The following is a 27,723-nucleotide window of genomic DNA, read 5'->3' on the forward strand; positions in this document are numbered from 1 at the left end:
GCCCCACAGCCAGCTCCTTCCCTCACAGCACAGATCAGCCCCACAGGCTGCCCCGTCCCTCACACTATAGCCCCAGAACCGGCTCCTTCCCTCATAGCACAGCCTAGACCCACAACCGGCTCCCTCCCTCACAGCTCGGCCCCCCTTCAGCCGCTCAGTCCCTCAGGGCCCGCCCCGGCCCCACGGCGCGGCCGGGCCGGGGCGGGAGGAGGCGGGGCGGGGCGGAGCCGGCCCGCCGGGGCAGGGACGTCGCGGGCCGGCGCGGCGCGGCGGGGCGCGGGGTGGCAGGTATCGCTGCCGGCGGAGCGGGCCGGGTTGGGCCGGGCCGGTTGGGACGGCGCGGTCATGGGGAAGGTGCAGCTCTTCGAGATCCGCCTGGGCGAGAGCCGCGTCGTCTACAGCCCCGGCGAGCCGCTGGCCGGCACCGTCACCGTGCGCCTCTCGGGCTCGCTGCAGTACCGAGGTGAGCCCGCGGCCTGCCCGCCGCCTCCCGGGCTGGGGGTGCCCCCTGCCCGCCTATCCCGGGCGGCGGGGCCGGGGCGGGGTGGGCCGGGCCGGGTCCCCGCCGCCCGCGGAGCCCGAGGGTGGTGCGGGAGCCCCGGGGGCCGGGGGGGGCCGGGGAGCCGAAGCCTGGGCGGGGGGGGGCGCGGGGAGGAGCCGGGTGTCCCCCCCCCCCCCCCGGGCGCTGGGGACCGTGTGCTTCGGGGGTTGCGCTTCGCTTCTCCCCCTCCTGCCACGGTAGGAGCAACCTGCTGGATTATTTCCTCCTCTCTTTCCTCTTACTTTTTCCTCCCATCCCATGAAAACCAAAAAGACACAACCCAAAACCAACACCCCGGCCCCCCCAAAATAAAGCCTCCCCCCCAAAAAAAAGGGGCTTGTTTCGCAGGATCCCCTGAAGCTGGTGGGTGCCCATGGTGGTGGTACTGAGGGTGGTCGGAGGAGCCTGGCCCCCGCGTCAGCCTTTCCCGCAGCCCTGCAGCCTCCCTGGGCTGCCAGCATCGCTGTGGTGGTGGCCACTGAACGCCGGGCCCTTGTGCTCCTGGGTCTGACAGGGCACCAGAATGTATTTTTTTATGGGACGAGGCCCAGAGGAGATACACGATGGGGTGTCCTGGCTGGTGGCTGCCCCTGCCCCAGCAGGAGGGGTGTCCACCTGTTTGCCAGCACGGCCCGCAGCTAGCGACCATTTCGTAACATCTCGAATGAACTTGGACAGTTTTGAGTTGTGGAAGTACCAGATTGGGAGACGTCCAGGCTGAGGACACGGCCCTGTGTGTGCAGGGAGAGAGCGCCTGCCTGCGGGGCAGGCAGCGGTGGTCTCTGCTGCCTTCGTGGTGCAGGAGGTATTGGGGGACGTGGGTGGCTGTTGCTGCAAGTGAGACCCAGGGCCTGTCGGTGGCTTGTGCAGTCCATCGGGATGGCGATGGACTGGGGGGAGGTGAGCTGCTGTGGTCAGATCATCCAAACTGGGAATTTGCTCCCCCACCCTAGAGGAGTCATTTGCATTTAGAAGTTAGTTTTGTGCTCAGTGCTGTGCAAATGCAAACTGATTTGCTGTTTCCCCTGAGGTTGTCTTGCTTGCTTCTCCTTTGTGCACACTTCTTCCTTTATAACAAATTATTGGGGGGGAAAAAAAGGACCAAAGAATGTAAAATGAAAAGTCTCTGGAACAGAGGCTTCAGCCTGGATGATGGTGCCTATGCTTGCCTATGTCTTGCTTTTGCGAGCACCTTTCCCAGTTGTCTGCAATAGCATTTTGGAAGCTTCCTCGGGAAAATAATACCTAGGACAAGTGCAGACTTGTAGCCTGTTTAACTCCTGTCGGAGCAAAACAGTTGCACATCCAGTGTTCATCTCTTTGGAGGATACTCCCAGCCGCACTTCTTCCAGCAAAGACGTTCTTAACAAAGTGTGGCTGACTTCCACCCTCGGCCCATCCCGTTGACTTCCACCCCTGTTCCTGAAGGCGCCTCTTGGGCGAGATGAGAGCGTTTGGCCTTGGAGGGCTTGGTTGTGCTGGCCCCTTGCGCTGCCAGCTGGCTGGGGCTGGCCACGGTTACACCTTGCTGTTGCCTGTACAACTCCCATCTTGGAGAAGAGCTCCAAGGTTCTGCTCTACGCCAAATCTCCTTTGCTTCCCAGTGTGCTGCAGCTGGTTGTTGTGGGGAAGGAGGAAGATGTCTCTTTGTTTTGGACTTTCTTTCTCCTTCCTTATTGCTTTGACTCTGAAACTTCAGGGTTGGGCATAAGTCATGGTCCTGCAGCCAGGAGGGGTTTTGCTCTTGGATCTGGTGTTTGATGCTAATGCACGGATTTTTGGTAAGAAGCTGGCGCAGCTGAGCAGGGCTCTAGGAGAGCTGCCAGAAGCATCGAGCCAAAATCTGCGGTGGGCTGTGTATGGCTGTCATTCTGCTTCTGTGCAGAGGTGACCTGAGCGGCTCTTTTGGGCTGATGTCCCTGCAAATTGGCTTCACCAGCTGGGGTGGAAACTTTCCATAACTGGTGTCTGAGCCTGCCCAAATAAGTCACGTTGGGATGCGACACCAACGTCTGCAAAGCACAAGGTGACTCTTTGCTGTGTGTCCTCCCTGCTGCCCTGTATCCTACGGTCTCTGGTGTTTAAACCCTCCATGTTGGGGCTGGAGGTCTCTCGGATGGGCGCCCTCTCCTTCCTTCTGGCTGAAAGAAATGTCTCACTTCAGAGGAGGCGGCTTGTGTAGCTGCTGAAACATCCTTCTTGGTATGACAGCAGGCAACTACTTGCTGGAAAGAGGCCTTAAAGGAACTAGTCAGCCCTGTTGAGCTCCATGGGCTCGGCAGCAGAGGAATTGAACAACCTCTGAGATGCTGTGGCTTTCTGCTGGGGTGTGGGGACAGGTGGGTGGCATCAATTTGTCTTATATAGTATATACACCTGCACCTTCTGTGACCAGCAATGACTTTTCAGACTGATAAACAGCTCCCAGGAGAAGACATGAAGTCCTCGCCCATTGCAGTATGACCCACAGCACCAAGGCTTGGTGCTTTCCATTTCCTGAGCCGGGCCAGTCTGGTGTGGTGGCTTCTCTCTGTTGTGGTTTTGGAGATCACACGTGCAAACAAGCCTGTAGATGACTGCTTCACATGGTAACTCATTTTATGGCTCTTGGAAATGGCACCTTCTGAAAGGTGGACAGTACAAACAAACAAAGCTTGTTCTGCCTTGCTAAACACGCCAGAAATCTTGGGTCATAGGAAAGCGTAACTGGAGACACACCTTTCGGGATCATAAATGCTCCCACCTACACTGTGTTCTGTGCCAGCCCTGCTGACTAGCTTTTCAGTGTGACTATGTTCAGCAGTACATCTTCTTGAGCTGACCATACAGCAGCATCACCAATGATGACTGGCCTTTGGTGACCCACGCAGACCTGCTGGGGAGGCATGCTTCTTGCTGTGTCTGTGCCAGGCTGAAGGTCCTTTCCTGAAAACTTCTGAGCCTCGAGGGAGAGAGCTGATGAGAATTCAGAATTCCTAATCATTGTGCCTGGCTTGCTGGGTAAATCATCAAACATGAGTGTACAAAGAATAATTAATCTTAACAGGAAGCTGGCACTGGGACAGCTGGAGATGGAGTTAATTTGGGGGGAGGGAGGAGGGAAATAAGTTTGTTCAGAGCAGGGCAGGCAGCCCCGGTCGCTGGCAGGAGCGTGCTGGAACAAAGGCTTGTGCTGCTCGGGGATGCTGGAGCACTTTCCTCTCAACTCAGCGGCTTCCAGGGGCCATGCGGATTATTTCGGTCCTGCTGCCTGCCATTTAGCGAGGCTTCTTGCAGGCAGAAGTGTAATGTTAAAATAATAGCCCTCTCTCTCAGGTCACTAAGAGTAAAGAAACTGCAAGTGCTTTCCAGCGCAGATTTCAGCACTTTGCTATTCTCCACTCTATTATTTAGTTGTCCAGGTTTATGCAGTGATGACTTGACTTTAAATTCACTCCCTTGAACTACAAAGCTCCAGACACAAGTACCTACGTCTGTTCATGCTCTAGAAGTACGCAGGTACATAATTCCCATTTCTGCAGAGCAGAAATCATAATTTCCTTATCTATTCTTACCTCTTGTATAGAGAACTGAGAAAGCTAGTGGTTTTTCACCACCAAGCTTTCAACCAAACTGGGGGTTGAAAAGCAGGTCATTCGAATCCCAAGTCATGTGTCCAAACTAAAAGATGACTTCTGTTTCCTTAGGAGGGCAGTGGAAAGAAGTTTGGGTTTAGCTAATGTGTAAGGTGGTTCTTATGTGCCCTTCCTGGGGGAAAGCGGTGACACTGAGTTGGCCACAATTCTCTGCACCACTTGACCTCCTAAACAGAGGAAGACATTGGTCCTGCAGAAAGGCTGTGGGCTGCATAGGAAAGTAATGTTGAAAGGATGGATTCTGTCCCTGGTTAGCAGCCTGAAGCTTGCTGTACCCTGAGATGGAAGTCTGTCTTCTGTAGAAGTGGATTTCAAATGTCAGTGCTTGACGGCATATGTCACCTATAACTCATCAGGGTGGGGGAAACCCCACAGCTAGTCTCTGCTTCGGGGTGCAGTGTGCCAAGGGAGCGTGGTGGCTGCAGGACACCCGCAAACTTGGTGGGGTTGGAAGGCAGGACCAGATCCAAAGCTGTCACTGTCCCCGGCGATACCGGCAGTGCCCGGTGAGGTCCTCGAGCCGTCTGGCATCCGCTAGCGGTGGTGGGTGCCAGGACAAGGCGAGGCTGGCAGTGATGCGCAGGAATGCTCACGTATCGTTCAGCAGTATCGCTCCGGCAGGCTGGATGGCTCCTGCTATAGGGGAAGTGGATTAACTTTCTTTTCTCATTGTCTGGAGTGAGACAGCAGGGAGCTGTGTGGCCAAGTCTGTCTGAGGCGTGGAACAAAAGAGGGATTTTTGCTCTCCTGGCTGGCTTGCTGCTAGAGCTGCAACTCCTCTGGAGTCAATAACTAATCACGAGATTGTTTTGTGTCTCATCGCTGCAGTGTGTGCCTCTGTCTGCTGCTCCCCCCACCCGTGCACCACTTGTGCTCATCTGAAAAACTCTTGTTTGCCGCTCTCCTTGGTGAGGAGACTGCTGCGGCCTCCCCTCTCTTGTTTAACAAAATGGGAGAACAAGTGGAGTGAAGTTCTGTTTGTCTGATTTGCTTCCAAGTGTGACAAATGGGGTGTGAGTGCTTATTCCTTCCCTGGAGCAGAGCAGAGCTGGCAGAGATGTAGCTTGTCTTTCAGGGCTGGAGTCAGGTAGGCAGTAGGGAGGCTCCCTGGCTGGAAGGAAGGAGTCCGTGGGTTTATGTCCCCGCCCTGCGGAGGCAGCTCCCCATTCTCAGCACGGCCCCGCAGGCAGGTTTGGGTGAGGGGGAGCAGCCGGGGGTGGTGGTGGCTCGGGCCAGCCCCTCTGCCAGGGGAGGTGTGGGTGCATGGATGGGCGTGCGCCGCTCCTAGGGTGTTGTGGAATAGCTTTTGCTGAAGGTCATCTTCAAGGAAGAAGTATGTCTGTAGAAGCTGCATAGCTGCCACTTGACTTGGCAAAGTGTTGCTAGAGGCTCTTATCACCAGGAAGAGTAGGACAGACATGTAGACCATCCTCAGCCAAGAGAAGAAGGGCAGTGGGGTGGTTGGGTTGTGCTGCAAGGCTGCTGCAGACCCGACCTGTGCAAAAACATAGAGAAGGATGCTCTGCCAGGCATTGGGGCAAGTCTTTCCTCCTCCCGCTCAGCTCAGATGCTCCTGAAATGGCCTGCCAGGCACACCAGGGGCTGGGTTTTGGTTTGGTGCCTCTTCTCTTGAGGGCTGATTGCCGAGATATCCAAGGTACAGCCTTTAGGCTACTGTTCTGACCTCTGAAATCTGGTGGCGGGGATTGCTGTGGAAGTTAATTACCTCTTTGTGCTGCTTTTATAATCTGTTGCTCTTCAAATCTCTGGTGTGGAAGTGCAAAGTGCTTAGGAGAGGAGAAAATGAGCAAAGGACCAGACTGCTGCCAGTCAGCGGATTTTTGTCTTGTGCATGGTTGTGCCTGTGTGTGCTCAGTCCCCGGGTCTTGTTCAGGATTTGAAACAAGAGGTGAAATGGCTTCAGACCACCAAGATGTGCAGGCTTCTGCTTCCTTGTGACAGCTTTTAAACACCAACTCCACATCCCCCAGCTCTCTTTGGCTGGTTAAAATTAGCTGATGGGGTGCCAGTGTGAAGTGTGAGCTGGGTATTTTGCTGTGAATAGAGGTTTTTCTCCAGAAAGTGCTTAGCTGTGGCTGGGTACTGCTTTGTCCAGCATCAGGTACTGCGTTCAGAAGGGTGGTCAATGCCATGGGGTTAAATCTGAATGGCTTCAGCAAACTCCCGCAGGTGTATCGGGACCCTGAGATGCTGGATGATGGCAGTGGAGAGGATTTGGGGGGTGTCCTGAGGTAAGGATGGATGCTGCATTTGACCCCCTTGACAGGGTGAGGGTGGCAAGCTAGTGCCAGTCTGGAATTATTCAGACCTAGTGTAAAAACACCCAGACCTTTGAGCACCTTTAATCTCGATTATCAGATATCCATAGCAAAAAGGCTGTTTCCAAGAAGCATAAATCATTTCTGGAGCACTAGTGCTTATAACTTCCAACCCTTTGTTCTTGCTGACGGAACTGTGCTCTTGGTCGTTCCGGCTCCAGCAACTCAGGCCAGAGGTAACAGTGCTGCTGCAGCATGCTCTCCATCCCTCCTGCCTGAATCCCAAATGCTCCCTGCAATAAGACTTGAATAAAACTGGCTCAGAAGGCAACATCTCCAGGGAGGAAAGCTCAGCATGTGGGTATGAGTTGGTGCCTTCTTGATAGGGAGTGTCAGTATAAGATTGAATATCAGATCCAGGGGTTTTACTCTCAGTTCCAAATTCTCCGTTTTCTGTCTGCTTGGACCTCTGCAGGTGTCCAGCCTGACCGTGAGGACTTAGCAACTTGTAGCACTCCTAGCATAGCGGGGATTTGTTATGTATCTTGTGCTGTGATAATAACAAGAACATAAGTCGTTTTTCCAAACTGATGATCTTGCTATAAATAGAATTCCAGCTGCTTGCATTGAATGGCATCAAAGAAAATCATAGGAGCAGCTCTTATGCAGAATGAAGTGGATTCTGGCTGCTTTCTGCGAAGATGCTGGGGCTGGGGGAGGGGGATTTCTTGACAACCAAGACGTGCGAAAGCAGTGCTCGAGAGCTCTCTGTGGCATGTGAAATTTTCAGCGGGGAGCAGGTGAGGCGAGGCAGCCGGGATTTCCCATCACGCCATCCCACGCTGCACCTTCCTGCCTCTCCACTGGAGAACCTGCCTGCGCTGGTACCCAGGCGGAATGAGGAGTCACTAAATGCAGGATTGCTTTACTGCTTATAAACAAGGCTTTTCAGGAAAATGCACTTGAAACCTCCTCTGCTAGGGGGAGGTGAGCTGGCTCTGGGCTTATGCCTGGGAGCTGCAGCAGTGCTAAATCACTTGGAGGTGTCTCAACAAATTCTCGCTGCTGACTTGTGAGTTCAGTGCCTGGAGAGGAGTGGAGGGGAGCCTTCACGCAGAGTTACGCGCAGTTGCTTGTCCCCTGTACTCTTCTCTCCTAGTACGCGCACTCCACCCCCTCACACCAAAACCATTATTTCCAGGATGGCTGAGCAGTCCTGGACTTGCTGCTTTAGTCCTCCTCAGTCCCTCGGAGACAGAGGCTCTCTCAGGACCCCTGGTTATGGTGATACTGTCTGTGCTCGACCCAGGTGCGTGTGGTAGGGGTGTCCAGCCTGAAACAGGTCTTTTTCTGGCCGTCAGGGTGCTGACCTGACTTTGCAGGTGCTGCTGTCTGAGAACAATGAGCGTGTGCTGGGGAGTTCATGCCCAGGAGCATCCCTGGAGCCCCAGGAGGGGATGAAGGAGCATCACCACCTCTCCTGAGCATCTGCATTGCATCTGCAGGGCTGGCCATTGCTGAGAAGACCAGGCGACCTGTGTCAGGCCATGTTTTGGGTGGCAGCAAGGATCTGTCAAAATGAGCATCAGCCAACAGGACTTGTTCTGGCCTTCACTCCTAGACAAGTGTATCTGAGAGTCTCAGAAGAAAATGAGCGTGACTCAGTCCTGCAGCAGAGTCTGGCCCACAGGAGCCCTTGTGCTCTGGCATTACAGTAAGCCTGTTAAGCATGAATTTCCAGAACTCTTTGAAGCCTTTATTTAGAAAGAGCCTGAAAAGGGAGTAGGCTCTGGTGAATCAACCTCTTTGTGGTAACTAGAGAAACCTGATCAGTCGTCTGTTTATCTGCCTACAGTGGCTTTTGCACTCATTGTGGAGGGGTGATGCTCCTGCAGTGGGGGCAGAGGGGCTGTCTGGGGGGGGAGGGGGAGCTCGTTAAACCTGCTCTGAGGTGTGGGAAGAACGATGAGATGCGGAGCCGGTGGTGGTCAAAAACAGAGGTGTGTTCCCAGGACATCAGAGAGCTTGGCCTCCCTGGCTGCTCCTCATGTCAGGTGAATTGCCGGCTTGTTCTGCCAGTGAGGTGGGAGAAGGTGCCTGGCTTTGCACTTGCTGGGAGAGGACAAAAGAGCTTGTTAATGAGTTTAAAGGGGCAGTTTGTTACAGTGTGGACCTGACTGGTCTTAAAGCACCCAGCAAATGCATCTTGGGACCTGCAGTGCTGTGTGGTAGACTGTGGTGGGGTTTCTTGCCCTTTTCTTCCATTTTTAGATGACCATGAAGTGTACCGGAATATCATAACTGCTTTGGCTTAAAGTAGTGCTAAGTGCTGGGTGGAAACTTATTTCAGTTTGGGCAAGCAATTAAAAAAGAAGTTCCTCTCTTCTGTTTAAGCACTGCTCAGCCCGAGGAAGCGTGGCTGTGGTCCCTGGCTGGCTGAAGTGTTGAGAGTTGGCAGGTCCTGGCATCTGTCAGCATTCCTGTGAGCCGGGGCGAGCTGCTGGCTCTGCTCCACTTGTCTGGCTGCACGTTGGGCATCGGGGACTTGCATTCCCCTCCCACAGGGTTGTTCTAGGGACCAAACACTAAAGATCAAGATGCTTTGACTGCTTATGTATGTACAGCCTTGTTTTGAAGAGCACAGCTTGCTTCAATTGAGGTTGTCCAAGGCTCACAAAAGCAAATTTAAGTTGTCCAGATCCCCTGAGAAAGATGATGGTGAATTAGGACCTGCCTTGTTCAGGAGATCATGAGTAAACCTTGCCTGGACCTCACTGAGATCCTAAATACGAGGTGTTTCTGCACCAAGCTGACAGCATCTGCTGCTCAGAGGTGCCGATGCTGGCAGGCAGCCTCCAGCCCCACAGAGCTGGGGGTAATGGCTCGGGGCAGCGAGGCAAGGGTGAGATGAGGAGCTGGGCTGTACCAAGCTGTACCGAGCTCTGTGCAGGAAGGAGGATAAGGAAGAGAGCGCTCAGGAGGTGGCAGAGGTCATGTTATTTGCTGGGATCTGCTGGGTAAGACGCTGAGCTGCTCTTAGCCAGCATGAGATTTGCTGCAAGCCCTGCCTGCAGCTCAGTCCTGCCCTAGTAAAAGTGCAGCCTGCTCTCTTCTGGATGGGGCAAAGGGGAGCGTGTCTCGAGCATAGCTTTAGAAGGAGGGCAGGCACACTAGTCTCCAAGCAGATCAGTCTGTCCCTCTGAATATCTGTCCAGAGAATTAGAAAGAAGTGTCTTGAGACTGAAAGTTGGCTTCACACACCAGAGCAGTTGAAGATCCACATGAAATGCTGCTGCTATCTCCTCCAGCCTTCTGCTCCTCTGCATTTCCCCTCTGATGCTCGGAGAGATGCGTATTAGGAGAGGAGGCTCTGAGTGCTGGCAGTGCAGCTGAGGTGGGTGGCTAGCATGGAGATTTTCATAGTGAGCTGTGAGATCTACTTCTCCCTGCCCAATACTTAGTTTCCCTCGGTGCCTCCTGTACTGCTGTCTGATCTGGCTGTTCCCAGCACTCAGGGGCGTCCGCATCTGCTGTCCTGGCTTGAGAGGAAAAGTCTGGTCCCTCAGCATGCTGCTGTGGTGCTCAGTCGCTCTCCTTGCACGAGAACCTGAGGGCTGGCATTGCCAACCCCTGCCCCGTGTGTGACAGCAGGCGTTGCATGTAGTAGTTCTGCTGGGCCATGCCACCTATTTAGAATGGGGCGAGAGTTTGGGCTCTCAAAACTGGTCCAAGGTACAACTTTTTCCTTCCCTGCTTCCTCCATAGCCGCCATCAAGGGACCGAGCCCGGGCTGTTCCTGAAGCAAGCCTGGGGGTGTGTTGGTTGGCAGCCTGGCTCCGTGTCCCTGGCGGGGAGGTTGGGGTAGGTGGCACGGCGAGGGGAGTGATAGCTGTGCGGCTCTACGCCTCTGCCAGACCTCACGCACGGGCTCTTGTGCTGCCTGGCTGTTACAGTGCAACCACCTCTGCCCTTGTGGGCTCCCAAGGCAGAGTAACTACATTCCTCCCCAGTTCTCTTCCCAGCCTGTTTGAGTGATGCAGCACTGGGACCTACATCAACCCAAAGCTTCAAAATAAAACAACTTGTCCTTTTTTTTGGCAAGAGCCAGATTTGGAGAAAGGAGGTGCTGGAGGAGTCCTTTCTGGAGGGTGCGTGGTGAGCAGCAAGGTGGTTGTGGCAGCAGCAGCGTGGCAGGGATCAGGAAGAAGGGCCGGACGGGGTGCAGCCCCTCAGTCGGGCCCTGCATGCAGATGCTGTGGCGTTTCGTGCCTGTTGCTAAGGAGCTGCGGTTGCCTTTGGCAGCAGAACTGGCAGATCCAATGCAGAAACTTCATGGCATTGTGGCCGTCCCCCTCCCGCAGCCCTTTTGGCCTTGTTCGACAGTCAGTTTTTCACCTGCATCCCAACGTGTGCGCAGACAGGCTTGTTAAATGTACTCAACCAGGGATTTTGTTCCAGATGTTCGAGATGACCCCCTTCCTCTGAGGGCAGCCGGCGTGCTGATAAAACACTGTGATGCTATAAATAAACCTGTCAGGTCTGCAAGGGAGAAGAGCTTTCAGTTTGAACAGGAGTTTGTTCTAAACAGGAACCCAAGTGTTTGCTTTCTTCCCTTGGGATGTATGTTGACCCCTGATTGTGGGGAGGAGCTGGAAAACCTAAGTTTCTCAGTTGCTCTCAACCTGATGGAAGAAAGTGCTTGCAAAGGGGAGAGGATGGACCTGCCTGGAAGAGGACTTGTAGAAGATTTTGGAGGCTTCTGCATTTGCTAAAATGAGGACATCCTCTGTGTGTCGATACCACCTGCACAGATGTGCCCCTTCTTGTGCTGGCCTAGGACTCTGGCTAAAATAACTCGTGCAGCCAGAATAATGGCTCTGGGTCACTTTGCCTGTGTATCAGAGCCGACACTCCACTGTTGTTGCTACAGGTGGAGTTTTTACAGGCTGTGTTTGGGAGCTGGTCCAGCCTTCCTGCAGCGTGGGGCTGCATTGAAGGGGTCTGGGTGTCCTGCCCTGGAAATCAGCTCACCGAAAGGTCAGGGCCAGGAAGGGAGGGACTGTCCCTTCCACTGCTGTCAGTGATTTGGCTGGTTCAGTCTCTTGCAGGGCACAGAGGGTAAGTGCCAGCCTGGGGGAGGAACGGCTGAGCAGCAGATCTTGCTTCTGGAGACTAAACGGTGCTAAAGCTTGTGCCACTGCAGAGGTGACTGAAGGGTGGTCCTGAGCCCCAGCTGGGCTCGCGTGTGGCAGGACCATTGCCCACAGAGACAAAGATGGGTCAAACTATAGCAAGGACTCGGTATTTCACTGGGAGCCTGTCCGCAGTCTCAGAGAAGAGAGCTGTGTTGGACTTGTGCAATGGGCTGGCAGGCTGCAGGAGGTGGCATGTCCCCCTGGGTCATGGGGAGCAGCAGCCGAGTCCTCTGTGTGCTGGAGGCTGCTGGTGGTGTGGGAGATGCTGCTTGACATGTGTCAGCTCCAGACAAGTCTCTTCCAGGGGCCGGGCTACAGGCTGGGTTTTAGTTGAGACGGAAAGTATGAACTACTGTTTTAGACAACTCCTCTCCTTCCATGTTAGAGGCCAAATCCCCCTCCTGCCCCTGTGCTGCGCTCTTGGGAAGGAAGAAGATAAAAACCTCCCCAGACAATTGTTAACCTTGTGCCAAACCCGCCGCTGCCTCCAGCATTCAGTGTAAGCTCTGCTCTTGCCTCACTGGCTTATGAAATGCCCAAGACTGTTTGTGTCTCAAGAACTGACAAGATAGACCCAGAAGGATAGGGACAGCTAAGAATTAATTAGGAGCTGTTGGTTTAATTAGTAGTGTCTCAGTATATTTGTGTGCATGAGGGCTGGGCGCCGGGGGAGTCGTGTATCTTGTGAGCTTCCAGCCTTCCTGCTTAGAGGACATGAGCCCTTTGTGTTGGAGGTTGTACCAGTGCGTTTCTGTGTCAGGGCCATCAGTACAGAAGCCTCATCCTGCTCCTCTTTGGGGTTTCACCTTTCTTGGTGTCCACTTCTCATGGAGCTTTTCTAGGAATTACTCAGTCTCTATGAACTCATTGAGAGTAACTTGCTCTGTCTGCAGGTCTTGCTGACTCCTAGGCTTTCCATCTTTCCAGCACCATCTGGCCCTGCTTTGCTGGGAGCATTGGTAACCCCCAAGCCCGTCTTCTTCATCCAGATCCAGGGCAGGGGCGTTACGGGGACAGAAGATCTCAGGCCTTACCAAAACTTGAGCTCTTTACCTCTTGAACCCAGAGGTCTCGCTCCAGGGTGGAGCTGTGGTGCTGCATGTTGAAGTGGCCTCTTGCTGCTGCCCCAACAGCTCATCGATCTGTCAAGGGCACGTCCCCACTGCCATCGGTCGGGGAGTCATTGGGGCTCAGGGCGATCCATCACCCCCTTCTCCCAGGGCTGTTTCTGGCCCTGGTGGCTTGTGGAGCCAGAGGAGGTGGCTCTTTCCCACCTCATGGGAGACTCTGTGCATACAGCTCTGTGCATACAGATGGCAATTTGAGGGAATCTAATTAAAACATGGTGATAGCTGCCTGCCACGGCTCTGGTGGAGAGGGATGAGGAAAGGGGGCTCTGGCTTCCCGTGGCTGGTTTCCATGAAATGAAGACTTACCTGATGGAGATTCGCTCATCTCCCACAGCACTTTCTCCCCCTCTCCTCCCCTGTTATCTGGATCCAGGTGTGCACAAGTTTTACAAAGGGTATCTCAGTCCCTGGGTACCCTCTGAGCCTGTTATGAACACATGCCCCAGTCCCTTGTGCTGTGCGTGGTTGGTGCAGACACACGGAATGGCTTTGCCATCCATCTCATCCCATGCTCACAGGGCCGGGCAGCCCCTTCCCTGCAGCAGGGACGGCTGGAGCCTCCGGGTCCAACAGACTTGTCTGAGCCTGTGTGCTGACTTGAGTAGGCTTCAGCTGGCAAAAACCCAGCTCATCAGCTCTTCTTCTGTCTTGCAGAGCAAGAATAATGATGGGACAGTCTGTTTGTCCTGTGTAAGCTGCTGCCACCCCTGACTGTTGTAGCTTTTTGTTGCTTCCTCTCCCACCCCAGAAAACCTAAACCAACCAAGCTGTCGGCATCTCCTTCCCCCCACCGCTGTCTGTTGCCTGTACCTGTTGCAGCGGGTGTGTGACATAGATGGAACTTGAAGCCGGAGGGGGTTGCTTGTGACTGGGGCTGTCCCTGCTGCTAAGTGCAGGGTGGCTGGTGACACTCCACTTGCCTAGCACGTGACTGGATTTTGGAAGTAGGGATGTGCATGTACAACCTGCTGCTGGCAGGGGAGGCGGATATGTGTCCTATGCTTTCCTCTCACCCAAGGTGCAACACCAGCTCCCCTGAGAAGGGCGGCTCACTGGGTCACCAGAAAAAGTAATTGGAAGTCTATGGCTGCTCTCCTTAAATCACCTTGGAAGAGGGCAGACGTGCCCAGCTCTTGGCATCTCTATTTTTACTTTGTGCAGAGATGGATATGGCTGAGCTGTCTCATTTTATTTCCAGTGTTTGGCGTGTGCTGTAGCGCATTGCTAAAGATGTCTGCTGAATGCAAAGCTGCCCGCTTCCCTGAATCCCCGGGGGACTGCAGAGGTGAAGGGCTCTTGTCTTCTGTATGACTTTGTAATTCATTTCTTCTCTGCTGCTCTTTGCTTCCCCCTTCCACTTGCCTTACAGTTTTTGGAATATTTATTTATTTATTTATTCAAAGCAGCCTGGGTAAACAGGGAGCGGGAATGTGGTAACTGGGGCCACTGGTAGCACTGGATTCCAGAGACATTTTTATTGGGTTTCTAATAACTGGAACTGGCCTGTTCTGACGTAGAAAGTTTTCTTCTTTGCTCTATCTGCAGCTTGGCACAGAGATTCCCTTGGAAAGGCTCAGACTGCTCATTTCCCTTCCCGACAGTCGAGCTGACAAGCTTTGCACCTCAGGTGGCTCTAGTTGCAGCAGCTCTGATGGTGCCAGTTTGCCAGACCTGTCCCACCAACACCATTTTTAGTTTGCAGCTGCCCCCAGCACCACGTGCCCGAGTTGTGCCTGTCAGCTGCCCCATGTCCTTCCTCCTGCTCGTGGGCAGGAGCCCATACGCAGCAGCCAGGCAAGTCCCCAGTATCTTCCTTTGCCCATGGGATGTTCGTGGAGAGGCTAATTTCATGGTTAGCTGCTCCAAAACCTGGTTAGGAACAAGAAGAATGCTTTGACCTGTTGAACTGATCACCTCTGAAACCTCCTGGATCGCCTGAGCAGCCTCCAGGCTTTTCTGCTGTGGCTGCGGGGATGAAATGGGGGGGGGCTCTCTGGCTGCCCTGGACCCACTGCCCCCCAGCGTCACCCACCCTGTGGGGGCCTGGGGATCTGCTGGCTCCTCCAGGAGCCTGAGGGGGTGAGCTGGGACATGCGATCCCTGTATCCAGTCACAGCCCCGTTCCCACAATGCATCTGCTTGGAGTTGTCGTCTGTCTCGTTTCTCCCCCAGTGAGGCTGGGAGAGCTCGTGTTTCTGGAGTAGGTTTGGAGAAGATGCTCCAGAAAAAAAAAATCCCCTGCCACTTGAACTGCCCTGAGTCTTGTCCTTGTCTTACATCTGGTGACTTGGTGTGCCTGGTAATGGTATGCTGGCAACTTTGGAGAGTGTAGAGGATAAGAGAGAGAGTTTCTCCACTGCTGTGAGAGGGCCTTCAAACTTTTTGGCTTGAAATGTTGCTTTCTGCCCCTTCAGTTGCCCTCACACACCTGGAATGGCAACCCCAGGGTATGTGACAGTCAGGAATGTGGCTGGAGAGGGCTGCCCTAGGTGGGGACGAAGGGCTGGGATGCCTGCGAGCCACGGAGCTCTGCATCCAGGAGCCGTCCCTCCTCTGTAGGCACAGGCTGGCTGCAGCCACACCAGTGTGGCATGTCAGTGGTTAACTGAGAAGTCTTGGAGCTGACAGCTCCTGTGCCTGCAGTGGAGAACTCATGGAGAACTCGTTAGCTAGCTGCAATGAGACTTTTGGACATGGTCTGACTTTAGCCCTTATGGTGGGTTAGAGGGGGGTCCACCAGGCTGCAAACCCACTGCCTTTGGTTGCTGAGTCCATCTCCTGTGGTAAGGGAGAAGGGCCATAGCGTGTATGTGCTTGAACGTGCCCACCCACCCGCCTCCCAGGAAGGAGAGTGCCTCAGCACCGCAATGCAGCAAGCAGGCTTGAATTAAAGACCGTCATCCCCTTATCTAGGCATTGCAACAGATGGTGGTGATCTATAAACTTCTGTGGTGAAGGGAGGCTGAGGGGGAGCCTGTTCAGGGGCTGTTGCTCCTGAAGGATGTGAATGTTCTCCAGTTCTTGGTTGGGCTTTTCTCGCTCGCATCTCCTGTGTGAAAATGTGAGAGTGGAAAATTTAAGCCTGGGGTTGGTTTGACTTGAGCCGTCCAAGTTATCTGGGCTAACTCAGAGTAGGGCAGGCTCATGGTGAGCCCAGAGTTGTGGCAGTATGTCCGAGGTGAGACCAGGAGAGCTGGTACCAGTGCCTGGGTGCGCAGGATGCCACCCTGCTAAAACCACTTCCTGCTCCTTCTGATGCTGAAACCCCACGTGGTTTTGGCTCTGCCATCGGGCAAAAGAGAGGATTGGATGTCAGCTGGGGGTTCAGGGGGGTTCAGTGTTGTGGTTTGCTTTGGGAGGGACCTGTGTCACCTCAGACTGGGTGTGCTGTGGTGCAGGTGGCTCTCTTTGCAGGCCATGCTCTCCTTTTCATCCACTGCCTTGGAAGTGCCGATGCACATTGCAGAAACAAACAAGCGAGCCCATGTCAGCCTTGCTGCTATATTGATGTTTGGTTAATGAGAGTTGGCATCTAGAGCTGCTTAGCCCTTGCCCTTGAGTATCAAACAGCACTTGGATGGGCCTCGGTGTTCAAAGTCATGATCAGGCTGTGAAGGTATTGCAGCAGATCTGATGGGGAGAGGGCATTCTTCAGTGTGGGGTTAGAGACTTTAAACCCTGAGGAGTCCATTCCCCCTGAATGCATGTAGCAAAGCACAGGTAAGGGGGCTGCAGTAAGAACTATGCATTCCCTCTGCAGAGAGGGCTGAGTTTGGGTTTCTTTCTGCCCTGTTTTGAGTCAGCATGGAGGCCATGGTCCCACTGGCCAGGCAGGTGCTCTGGAGAGCTGTTTGAGGTGGTTGGAAGCAGCATCACTTACAACCCTTGGTGTTTGGGTAGGTGGGTGGAGGTGGTGAGAACAGCATGGCTGAGGCTCGTGGAGTGGGGAGGGGTAGAGCTCTTAAGCCAATGCAAATTGGCCGTCTGCCTCTCAGGGAGATGCTTCCTGCGAGACCCGGCTTGAATGCAGGGGAGCAGATGGGTGAAACAGGAAAAGACTCTCTTCCTGCCACCTTCCAGCCAGAACTATTCACCTGATGAATTTGGTGGGGGAGTTCTGTGGCATCCACTAAAGCTGTTGCAAAACCTGGTGAGAATCTGGACAGGAGATATTCAGGCTGCGACAGCCCTGAAGGCCCTGTTTGTGCCATGATAGGTCTGCCTGCATCCTCCCTGTGTGGAGGTAGCACCACAGAGCATCTCCTGCTGTTCCACGAGGCCAGTTTGTCTGTCTCTGTGGTCCAGTGTCGACATCGGCTTGGTTTCAACCTGCTGTGAATTGGCCAAGACCAACTGAAACTGTCTTGTGGGTAGCTCTTCTGAAAGCCACATAGTCCTTCTGAAAGCCACTTTGCTCATTAACGCTTGTCCTGCATCAGGACCTCCAATCACATTGATAATCATGTCTCAACAGCCAGACACCACTTCAAGTGAGTGGGTTTCTCCTCCTGTTAGAGACACAGGGCTCACAGCAAAGCCACACAGCAAGGTCTGGAAGCATCTGAGATGCCATCTGACCTTCTCAAAGCAAGGAGAGTAATTTGAGCCATGTTTGTGCTTTGCCTTGGGAAAGCCACCCCAGAACTTGAGGCACAGCTGGGCTTGTTTGTGCTGCACTGGGGATCCACCTCTCTGCTGGTGCTCCGGGCAAGGCTGTACACCTTGTTTAGCTGGCTGATGGGCTTATGCTGAACATGTCTCTCCTCCTGAGGCCGGTGGGATGTCCAGCTCTTTGTGGGGTGAGAGGCAGCAGAGCCCTCTTGCCGCTCATCCCTGCCTGGACAGGGACACTTGAGTGTATAGGAAAGCGTCTCTGCCGCAAAGGTCTCTGCTGTCAGCCTGAGTGCAGGGGCTGATGCACATATTGGGAGGGGATGTTGTTTAATTTGAGAGAAAACTAGAGAGGGTTACCTTTCGGGGAGCTGAAATCACTGCAGCTAAGGGCTTTCACAGTCCAAGGAGGCCAGCATGAGGGCTTCAGTGGCCATAACAGCTGGGAGTAGCACTGGGATAGGAGAAAGTATGCAACAGCACTGAGAGTAAGGGGAAAATGTGCTTCTGAAATGGAAGTGTGACCCAATTCCTCTGCTCCATTTTTCTACCCTGTGCGTGTTTTCATGAGGCACTGCTCCTGCGCAAGTCCACATAACAGTACTTGAAGCAAGTCTGAACCTGAGGTTTCACTTTCTCCCAGTGCTTACATGTGTGTTTTCCCTCAACAGCCATCAAGGTCAGCTGCGTTGGATCCTGTGGGGTGTCTAACAAGATCAATGACACAGCATGGACTGTGGAGGAGCAATATTTCAACAGCACGCTGTCTCTGGCAGACAAAGGTAAGGTCCACAAGGACATGGTGGAGACCTGTGGCTGTGCTGTTTCCTGGTGGGAGATGGGTGATTCTGAGATGGTCAACAGAAATGTATCCCCAAGACTTCAGCATCTTCTCAATGTGAAATACCCCTTCACCGACTGCCTTGGCCTGCGCGCACAACATGGGAGCCAAGATTAGAGACTACAAGAGCTTAGAAGGAGCTGTGCAGAGAGGCATTCTGAATAGCTGCAGAACTTGGCAGCCACACTGCAAACAGCGCTTGCATATCCTCTGGCCCTGATCGACCTGAAACGGGGCTGCCAGCCAGCGACTTCTCTGCTGTTTCAAGACCCTGTGGCTTCACCTGTTCCGCTTCCTATGGGTGTTGTCTATGGCAGTCACAAAACACTGATCAAAGCTAGTCAATAGGAGCCAGCTGCAGGTCAGAAGTAGTTTGCACCGAAAGGGATGTGGAGGTGTCCCTTGTCCTCCAAGCAGAACGACCTAGGATGGTTACCAGCACACACTCTTGCAAGCCAAGATGCCCAGAGATAGCGACAGGGTTGTATTATCCTGTGGGGTAAAGTGACACCAGCAGCCTCTGGGGAATCTGGGCTCGAATGAATGCCGTCTTTCTGCTGTTAAATAGGTCAGTCTCACCACAAATAATTCATGCTGTGCCCTGGCTCCTGTTGAAATCAAGAAGTGCTAGTATTCACCTGCTGAAGGGGGTGGCTGTAGCAGTAGCTGTAACATGGCAAAAGCCCAGACTAGCAGGAGCTCAGCACTCTCGTGCTGTTCTGTCTATTAACAGGAAATGGGTAAAACTGAAGTGGCAGTTTCTGCTAGCTCAGCAATTTTTCAAGCAGAGCTTTTAGCGTCAAAGGGAGACTGACCTCATCCTCGCAGCAACTGGCAAGAGCGCTGCTTGCTCTCAGGTCCCAGAGAATGGAGACAGCTGGCTGGCTTGCCCCTTGGCTTGGCTCATAGCCCGGGGGCTGCAGTTGGAGGTAAACTGCCCTGGAGGGCAATGAGAAATGTTCCTGCCTGAGCTTGGATACAGCGCTGAGCTCTGCCAGAGAGCCCAGCTGTGAATGTTGGGGAGCAAAGTCCCAGAGGCTTTATAAATAAGGTGCTGCAGGCCATTGAGCTTAGGTGAGTTGGGAGCTGGAGGCTGCAAACATTTGTGGACTTCTGCAGAGGTTTAAGCCTGCAATTACGCTGAAAAATGCACCTTCCAACTTTTGGGTTTAATATTTAATGAGTCAAGGGAGAGCGGGGAGAGCTGTGGTCGGTTCTGTCCTGGTAAAGCTGAGCAGTGGCAAAAGCCAACCAGGAGGTAGGAGTGGGAAGAAGTGGGTGTGCTGTTGGTTCTGCAGCCTTTGGGGAGATTTTGATAGCTGCTTTGGCAGTCATTTCTTGTGAGGTTGCCCTTGGGAGCCGTCCCCTTGGCAACTATGGCCAGTGTGGACTGGGAGGAATATAAGGAAAATGCATTGATGGCTACACGCTTTCATGGCTCTGAAGTGTTGCCTTTGAAGGCCTGAAATCCAAAGATGGCCAAAATGTGGTATTCCCAGCTCTTTAACTGTTCATGGAAAGCTCTGGTCTTTTGGCTCTTAATTTTCTGGGACCCAGACTCATCAAGTATCACCCAGTGCAGTGCTGCTGTCTGTCAACCCACTGGTACTGTGGACTCTGCTGGCCTGAGACTTGAGCGGGGGGCTGGGGCTGGGACGGCAGGGCTGGGCTGCTCGCTCTGCGCTGGAGCCGGTCACGAAGCTGGCAGCTGCCCGGCTGCGTGCCTGGGTTGAGATCGAGTCAAAACGGGCCAGCTGAAATCCTCCAGCACTACCGCAGCTCCGGGCAAGTGAGGCAAGAAATGGTAGTGCGTGACTTATCAGATGTAATGAATTGAAGGGAAAATATGTCCTGTAGGACTATATAGAGTCCTGCGCTCGAAAGCTGAGGTGTGTTGTAGTGTCAGTACTGTCCTGTCTTGAGAAGCTACAGTGCAATTACAGGGAAAAGCCTGGTCCCAGCAATCAATCTGGAGCAGCATGCCAGGATTTTTAGTCACTGACCTGTGCTCTTCTGCCTTTTGTGTCAAAGTGGACACAACTGCTGGGAGCTCTCAGCCTCTGGCTTCCAGCTGCCAGGAGGCAGATATGGAGAGGGCAGGCAGTCCCTGTGCATTGGATTGCAGCGGAGAGCAGTGCTCGTGGGGCATTTGCTCTTTGTGCGACTGGTACAAGCTCAGGAGTTATGTTCTGGACTTTCCATGTTTGTCCCATGCCCATCTTCCCATGCCCACGAGGACGCAGGGTAGCAAGCGATGGGACACGGGTGGGAGAGGGCAGTGCTGCTGCTGCCTTTTGGACCAGAGTCCTCCACCAGAGACAGTTTTGAAACTGTCTCGTGCAATTGCTGCACTGGGCTGTGCGGATATGGAAACAAAAGCCCTGGGGGTTGGCACAGCTCCAGCCTGCGGCGTGAGGAAGCGAGATAAACGGGCTGCCGTTGCAGCCCTCGCTGTGACATTGATGCATGTCCTGGATGGTGGAGCAGCAGGGGAGCCAGGCTGCTTCTCCCTGACTCTGCCTCCACGTGTGCCTGTCTGTCTGTCTGCCTCCTTCCATGGGGCCGCTGGCAGCACGGCATGGCACGGCCCTGCAGCGAGGCAGTGGCTGGGGTTTGCCAGGGGAGTCGTGCAACGGCCTTGTGGACACAAGCAGCAGGGCAGGCCTCTGTGCTGACTCAGCCACGGTGTTTTTAGGCTCCCCAGGAATAGCTCTCAGCTGCCCCGGCGTTTCCTGAACAGAACATGAAGGAGCTTCAGATGGACGGACTGTCCCTTGGTGCCTGCTCTGCTCTGAGCTGTCCCTTTGCCCGTGACTCTGGCCAAGAGCATTTGGCAGGGACGGGCTGCTCCAGTGTCTGGCTGCAAAATGGTTTGGGATGCAGCTGCCTCTGGGAGTGGGTGCTCCCCACGGTGCTTCCATGCAGGTCTGGCACCCGTCTGGGAGGGGAAACTGAGGCAGGCTTGTTCTCCTGGGGCATGGGGCATGGAGCTGGACCATGGTGTCCGATGGGTGATGGCAGGAGCCCAGGGTGTGGGTGGTTTAAGGGAGTTGGAAGCATTCCTGATCAAGGACCCTCAAAGGAGCATGGAGCCAACCTGGCCACTGGCTCGCGACTCCTGCCCTGGCTAGTGTTGGACAGCAGCAGGCGAAAGGCAGTGAGCACCGCGATCAGAGGTTACTGCAGCTGTGGACAAATACTATGGTAGCGTATGGGACTGTCCTGCCACGTGTGTAACAATAAAAAAAAAAATTAACCCCCCCCACCATGCAGAACCGCCCGGGGGTGAATGAATACGTGCCTGTTCCCTCAGGTGAGGGCTGGCTGAGCCCAACCTTCCTTCTCACACCCTGAAAAACAAAGAGCAGGAGGGAGGGCAGGAACTGGGGAGGCCCTGTGGTTCGGGGTGGGGGAGTGCTGCCTTTCTGTGGTGCTGCAAAAGCATCTCACCCACGAAGGGGGATGTCACCTCCTGGCAGCACAAATAGAAACTGAATGGAGGAAGGGGAGGAACTTGCTTCTGCCTCGAAGGACTCATGCATTCCCCTCCTTCCAGCAATGCTGTTACTGCTCCTTTTTGAACTTGAACCTATGCATTAAAAAAAAAAAAAAAAAAACAACCACAAAGCAAGGGGGAGCAGCGTGTCCCTGCTGGGGAGGGGGGGTGGTGGTGGTGTGTGTGCAGCGGCCAGGCTGTGCCCTGGGGCAGAGAGTGATGCCACGCTCCTCGCTGGCACCATCCCCAGCGCTCTTGCAGAGGGCTCATGCAGCCCAGTACCTTGGCTCGGATTGAGGGAGGACCCCAGGTGTCCCCAGGGCCATCTCCCCTGTCCCTGGGGAGCAGCCTGTTCTCCAGCGGGGCCACAGCAGTGCTGGCACCTGGGGGGGACGGTGCAGGCAGGCAGGCTCAGCCTGAAAAACAACCCGCCTCGCTCTCTCCCTTCCCACATCCTGAGCAGTAACTTTAAAAAACAACGAGCTGGGCTCTTTAAGGACACGTAGGGGGAAGGGGAGAGGAGGTTTGCAAAACTATCAGGGCTTGGATTGCTCTTTAAGCATCTAAGAGCGACTCCGAGCTTCTCCACCCACACACCTTTCCACTGAAATAAGTGAGAGGGCAGCTCGTCCTCTGTAGCATCAGCTGTCGCTTTTATTACACACTGTTTTGTTGGGTTTTTTTAAGGTGTATGTTGTATGAGAAAGGTGGCAGGCCCTGAAATAATCTAGGTGCCCACTTTGCAATGTAAGACACTTATTGAAGGCACTGGCCTCATCCTTTAATTTCCTTTCTTGCGCCCCCCCCTCCTTAGAGCAGCACCCAGGGTGCGGAGGGCTCAGCACCCGCAGGTTGGTAACCAGTGTTTTTGCTGCAGAGGACCCTGCTCGCATCTATGCTGGTGCGGTGCATCTCCTCGCTCGAGCAGCGCAGCGCCTATGCCCCAGGAAAGCCTCTTGCTGGTGCTGAGCGGGGCCGAGCAGCACGCTGGAGGCAGCGGGCACCCCTGAGCTGCTGGGGGATCGTGCAGGGTTTGTGCTGTAGCCCTGGTGATAACACACAGGCCAGCAGTTTAATGAACTCCCTCTCTTTACATAAAAGCTGCTGGAAAGCGCTGAGCGTACCAGCCGGTCTGGAGCCTCTCGCTGCTCTGTTTGCTGGAGGACACAGTGCAGCGCCGGGGAGGTCCCTCAGTCCACGGGTGGCCTTCTGGGGAGGCTCGTCATCTGTCTCCTGGAGGGGATGCCAAGACAGGATTAGTTTTTCCCACTTGGCCTGGGTTTGACTTGGACACTTGCTCCCTGGTGCTGGTTTTTCTTGGGTCCTCTTTTTGTGAAGAAATCCAGTAGGGGTGGGAAGAAGTGGAGGGGGGGATGTTGGGTTTCTCTAGGTGTCAGCAGTGCAGGAGATCAAGTACACCCGTTGCAGTGAGTACAAAATAGCACCGCTTGTACCCGCAGCTCTCCAACACAGAAATGCTTCTCTTGATGTGATATAATGGAGTAATTCAGCTCTGTGGAGGCCTCCCACTCCTCTCCCCCTCCCCTGCTGCAGCTCTGGCCTTATTCAGCCGGAGAGGAGCAGGTCCGCCATGTACCCACACGGGGCTGTTTTCTTTGGATGCCCTGTATCTCTGAGGGCACACACAGCTCCTGCCCTGTGGATGGATTGTGCATGCAAAGATAGACTTCCCCCCTCTCTCCCCCCCCCACCCCCCCCCAGTAAATCCTACTAGTACCTGAGTTGAACCTGTGCGGGGAGCTGGCTGTAATTTCCAGCTGACCTTACTTTTGGCAGCTTGTTAGCTAGCTAGAAGGCACTGCAGGGAATTCCTGGCTGCTCCACATGCTTCCTTTGCTGGCACATTTCTTGTACAAAGAGCTAAAAAGGGGCAGCTGTGCATCACCTCTTCCCTGGGGTGGCTCTTTGCTGGCCTGGCAGTGTTGCCAACAGTCAGCACAGGGTGATGATCCTGTCTTTGCAGCTGAATTTAAAAACCTTGGTGACCTGACTAAGCAGGCATGGAGAGATTTGAGTTTCTTGTTCTGTGCTCAGGAATCGCTGTATGAGCAGGAGGTAGTGAAGCAGCAGGTGATGCTCCTGGACAGCCGCTGGCCAGGCGAGAGCAGGAGGGTGCCCATGGGCAGCGGTGAGCCATTAAGGATGTGCTGGTGCCAGTTCTTGGCTGCACTGTGCTGCCGGGTTCAGGAGCAGTAACTTGCAGGTTCAGCCCAGGAAAACCACGTGGAAGGACCTCCAATTGCCTTGCGTCACAGCAGCTTCCTCAGCACTTCCCGTTTTCTTGCCTCAATAGATCACTGTTAATCATCGGAGGTTTTTTGCAGCATTGCCATACTGCCAGATCCTGCTAATTCATTGAAAATGTCACTGAAAAATGCTGACACAGAGATTTGTAAGCAGTGGGGCTTTTGCCCTGGCCTCAGTGCTGAGCTTTCTGGTGTGTTTTGTTCCTCTCCTTGTACCTCCCGTGTTACAGAAAGGTTTATTTCAGCAGCATTAACCGTATTGGAGTACGGGATGTTGTTCCTGCTGTGTGTTTGCTTGCATGTAAATCCAGCGTGAGTGAGTTGCTGCTTTGAATGGGAGCTTGGGGCCTGCTGGGGACTGTGCTCCCTCACTGCTGTATGGCAGCTCTGCTTGGTAGCAGGAGAGCTCTTGTTTGAGCAAAACTAAACTGAGCTAAATGCCGAGTCTTACCCTGGCAGGCCTGGCCGTGTGTGCTGGCAGGTCACTCTTCTGCCTGTTGGCTGCTCCCTCTGTGGCACCTGTATCTGCTGCAGGGAGGGCATGAGCAAATGTGTGCGTTTACCCTCATTTGTTGCAGTTTTTAATCCCGTGTATTAGCTTAATCCACCAGAGACTGAATTGGAGTCCTCAACGCTAAAGCTGCAGTGGCCTGGCATCGCCTGGAGTGTCCTGACACAGACGAAATCAATGCTTCCCATCTGACGTCTCTGATACAGCCTCCTGCGAGCTAGAAGAGCTCTGACCTTCTTGCTTACATCTAATATTCAATTTTCTGGGCTGGAAAGGTAGATGAGGAGAGACAGGAGGGCAGGGTGCTGGCTGTCAGGACTGCAGTGAGAGTGATGGTTCTTCCAGTAGCTGGGGAACCGATATCCTGTAGCACAGGGCAGAGGCAGGGCTGCCTGTTTTGCCACCTGAAAGTGCAAACACAAACCTGCTTCTTTCCTGCTGTCTGCCTGGAGAGCCTCGAGAGGAGAGTACCTGAGCTGTGCATCAACAACACTGGTATCAGTCTAACTCAGCACCTTCGGAGGAGCTCCCCTTCTCCAGAAGAGGGGGAGGGCTGATTTTAGGCAGCAGGAAGACTACATTGCTACAAGCAATGGCAGGGGGACCAGCAAGAACTGGGTACCTTTCTGTACTACATGATTTGGCCAGCACAGTTAGTGCATCACTCGCTAAGTAGCCAGAGAGAAATTGCCATATGGCCCAGCCTGCTGTTCCTCTACTAGAAGAATCAAAAAATATGTGTACTCCAAAGGCGCAGCTTGTTCCTCTGCTCTAGAGCAGCAGCGTCTGCGTGTGCAGCAGGAGGGAACAGAGCTGCTGCCATCTGCTTGGCAGGTACTAGCTGGGAGAGCCGGAAATGGGGGCAGGAACCCCATTTCAGCCACTCCCCAGCTCTGTGCCTGGGGTGCAGGGACACTTTCCAGGCTCCTAGTTGTGGCTACGGAGCAAATGTCCCCCTCCTCTTTGGGGGCTGGAGGGAGCAATACACAGAATATTTATCGTTTTTGCTCTAGTCTAGTCGTGGATGAAGCCTGGTGAGGCAGAGGTGTGTATTGTACTGCACGCTGCGTTTCCTGGCCCTGCAGTCTGCTGTGTGCTCAGACGTCTGGGCTGTCTCTCCCAGGGCACCGGAGCGTGAGATTTCACCGGGGTGAGTAATAACGCTCGGCAGAGTCTGGCATGTTTGTGCATCAGTGACCAAGGCATCTCCCAACCTTTTTCTGGCTTTTCTTCCTCTGGCACCAACCTGGAAGTCGTGGCTTTGTCATGGGGGCGGTCAGCCTCGTGGAGGGATGGCTGTGACCGCCTGTGGCTTCCAGCTCCGCAGGGATGGAGTCACTGTGGCTAGGGAAGCCAACCTGGGAGGAGGTGTTTGGCAGATGTCCCTGTGGTGGTACTGGTTTGAACGTGCAGCCCAGGCAGATCTGGCCCCACTGGTACTGTGAGACTGACCTGTTTGCATGGGCTGCTAACCGAGGAAGCTGCAGAACAGCCCTGGGAAGCCCAGGCAGGATGCATTAGGTAGAGCCTTGTTCCTGCGTGGCTGGTTGTCTCCTCCTGAACGCAGCCCTGCCCTGCTCTCCTGCCAGGGCAGAGGCTGCCAGAGGACCTTTCCCAGCCCTCGGCTGGCTGCCTGTTCACCCTGTGCCCGTGATGACAGGGCAGGCGGTTTCCTCTCTCTCTCGGAGGGATGGCGGTGTTGAAGGGCTGATGACTTCTCTGGCTGCCAGCTCTGTCTGGGCAGCACCGGCTGGGGGAGCTGCGCTGCTCAGAAAAGAGTCCAAAGCCTTTCAGCACCTGGGCTGTGGCAGAGGAAACTTGACTTGGATCGTTTGTTTAGCAGTGTAAATACAGACATGTGGTCATTTCACCCACACGCAGTTATGACGGTGTCATGTTTTCCCATGTGGTTGTGCAGTGGTGTTGCTGGTTTGCAGTTAGTATGGGGAAACCTTCATTGATCAAAGCAGAGCTGTCTGCGAGGAGAGAACAGTGCATCCATCAGCAAGGTGGGCTCAGGGGCATGGTCATCTCAAGCTTTGCATGGGAAACTCAATTATTTCTGTCCCTCCACTGCACATGAGTGTGACCATAGATGCCCCAAGTGCTGTAGGACGGTGCTGTAGCACTGAGGTCTGTTGCATCATGTAGGGCAGGGCTCGGGGCTGCGCTCCCCATCGCTGGTGATGGATGCTCCGCAGGCTCTGATTGCCCAGTGGAGCCCCACGTGGGCCTGGCTGTGTCACCAGGTTACCTCCTGGGGACACAGCAGAGGACTTGGCATCAGCCCTCTGGATTGAGGCACTTTCTGCACTTGATGTGTCCTCCCAGGCCTCCTCCACGTCTGCTGGTAGAGGCGAACGCCCCCCTGTCCCAGCATGGAGCGGAGGGGAGCGGCTGAGCTGTGAATGGGACAGTCCATTTGCTCCAGACAAATCTTCACTGGATTCAGGGAAATCTTGGAGGTCACTCTCTGCTTTGCACTGTAAGATGGTTCTTCTATGCTGTTAGCGTGTTGTTGCTGCTCCTGCTGCCTTAGTTTCATTTTTTTCCAGGCTGTCTGGCACAGCAGCTCCTTTCCCTCCAGGAATTTTTAGGGAGGATGTTTCCGAAGGCCATGCGGGGGTGGCCAATCTCTGCTGGCTCTGCTCCTATCGGAGGAAAGGCTGTTGCAGGTATGTCTCCACAGCAGAACTCTGCTAATCCAGATGCCTCTCCTGCCTAACGACTTTCTCAAGGTATTTTTAGCTGTACATAAACTTCAGGAAAAGCTTTTTGCGGCCAAGCACACTGTGGCCTTTGTTCAGGCTTCTGGGAATGGGGAGGTAATGGCTGCGTGCGGCTGCGGTGGCTTGCACAGCCCTTTCCCCTCGCAGTGCGTTTGCAAGCTCAGGAGCATTGCCGCCTGCTGTGTGGGGCTGTCAGAGACCCCTCGAGCGATGCTGAACTCCTGCTGACCTGCTCTCGCCCATGCACAGTCTGTGGCTTGCTTTAGCAAAGCTCCTGGTTCAGGAGCAGCTCAGAAAGGAGCTTGCAGAAAGTGCTGCTCCTGCCGGCTGCTTGCGTGTCAGGTTGGCTGTTGGAGGAAACCATCTCACCTCTGCCTGCTGCCAACAGCCGTCTCTGTTGCAAAGTCAACTTGTGGCTGGAATTGGCACATTAAACGTCCTGGATCTGTACTTGAAGCTCTTAAGGCTGGAGGGACAGGGACGGTGAA

The 27,723-nt window shown here is 54.2% G+C and overlaps 1 protein-coding gene across 1 annotated transcript in view; it reads left to right on the forward strand.

Moving 5' to 3' along the window:
• Positions 1-345: 345 nt before the first annotated feature.
• Positions 346-27,723, forward strand: part of ARRDC1 (arrestin domain containing 1) — a gene marked incomplete at its 5' end in the record, with an annotated part of 36,325 nt that continues 8,947 nt past the window's right edge. The window contains 2 exons of the mRNA XM_082492613.1: positions 346-463; positions 18,063-18,173. Of these exons, the coding sequence (XP_082348739.1) occupies positions 346-463; positions 18,063-18,173 (229 nt within the window). The remainder of the gene's footprint in view (positions 464-18,062; positions 18,174-27,723) is intronic.

Source organism: Vanellus vanellus, assembly GCF_965231255.1.
Source record: "Vanellus vanellus genome assembly, chromosome: 18".
Classification (NCBI taxonomy): domain Eukaryota; kingdom Metazoa; phylum Chordata; class Aves; order Charadriiformes; family Charadriidae; genus Vanellus; species Vanellus vanellus.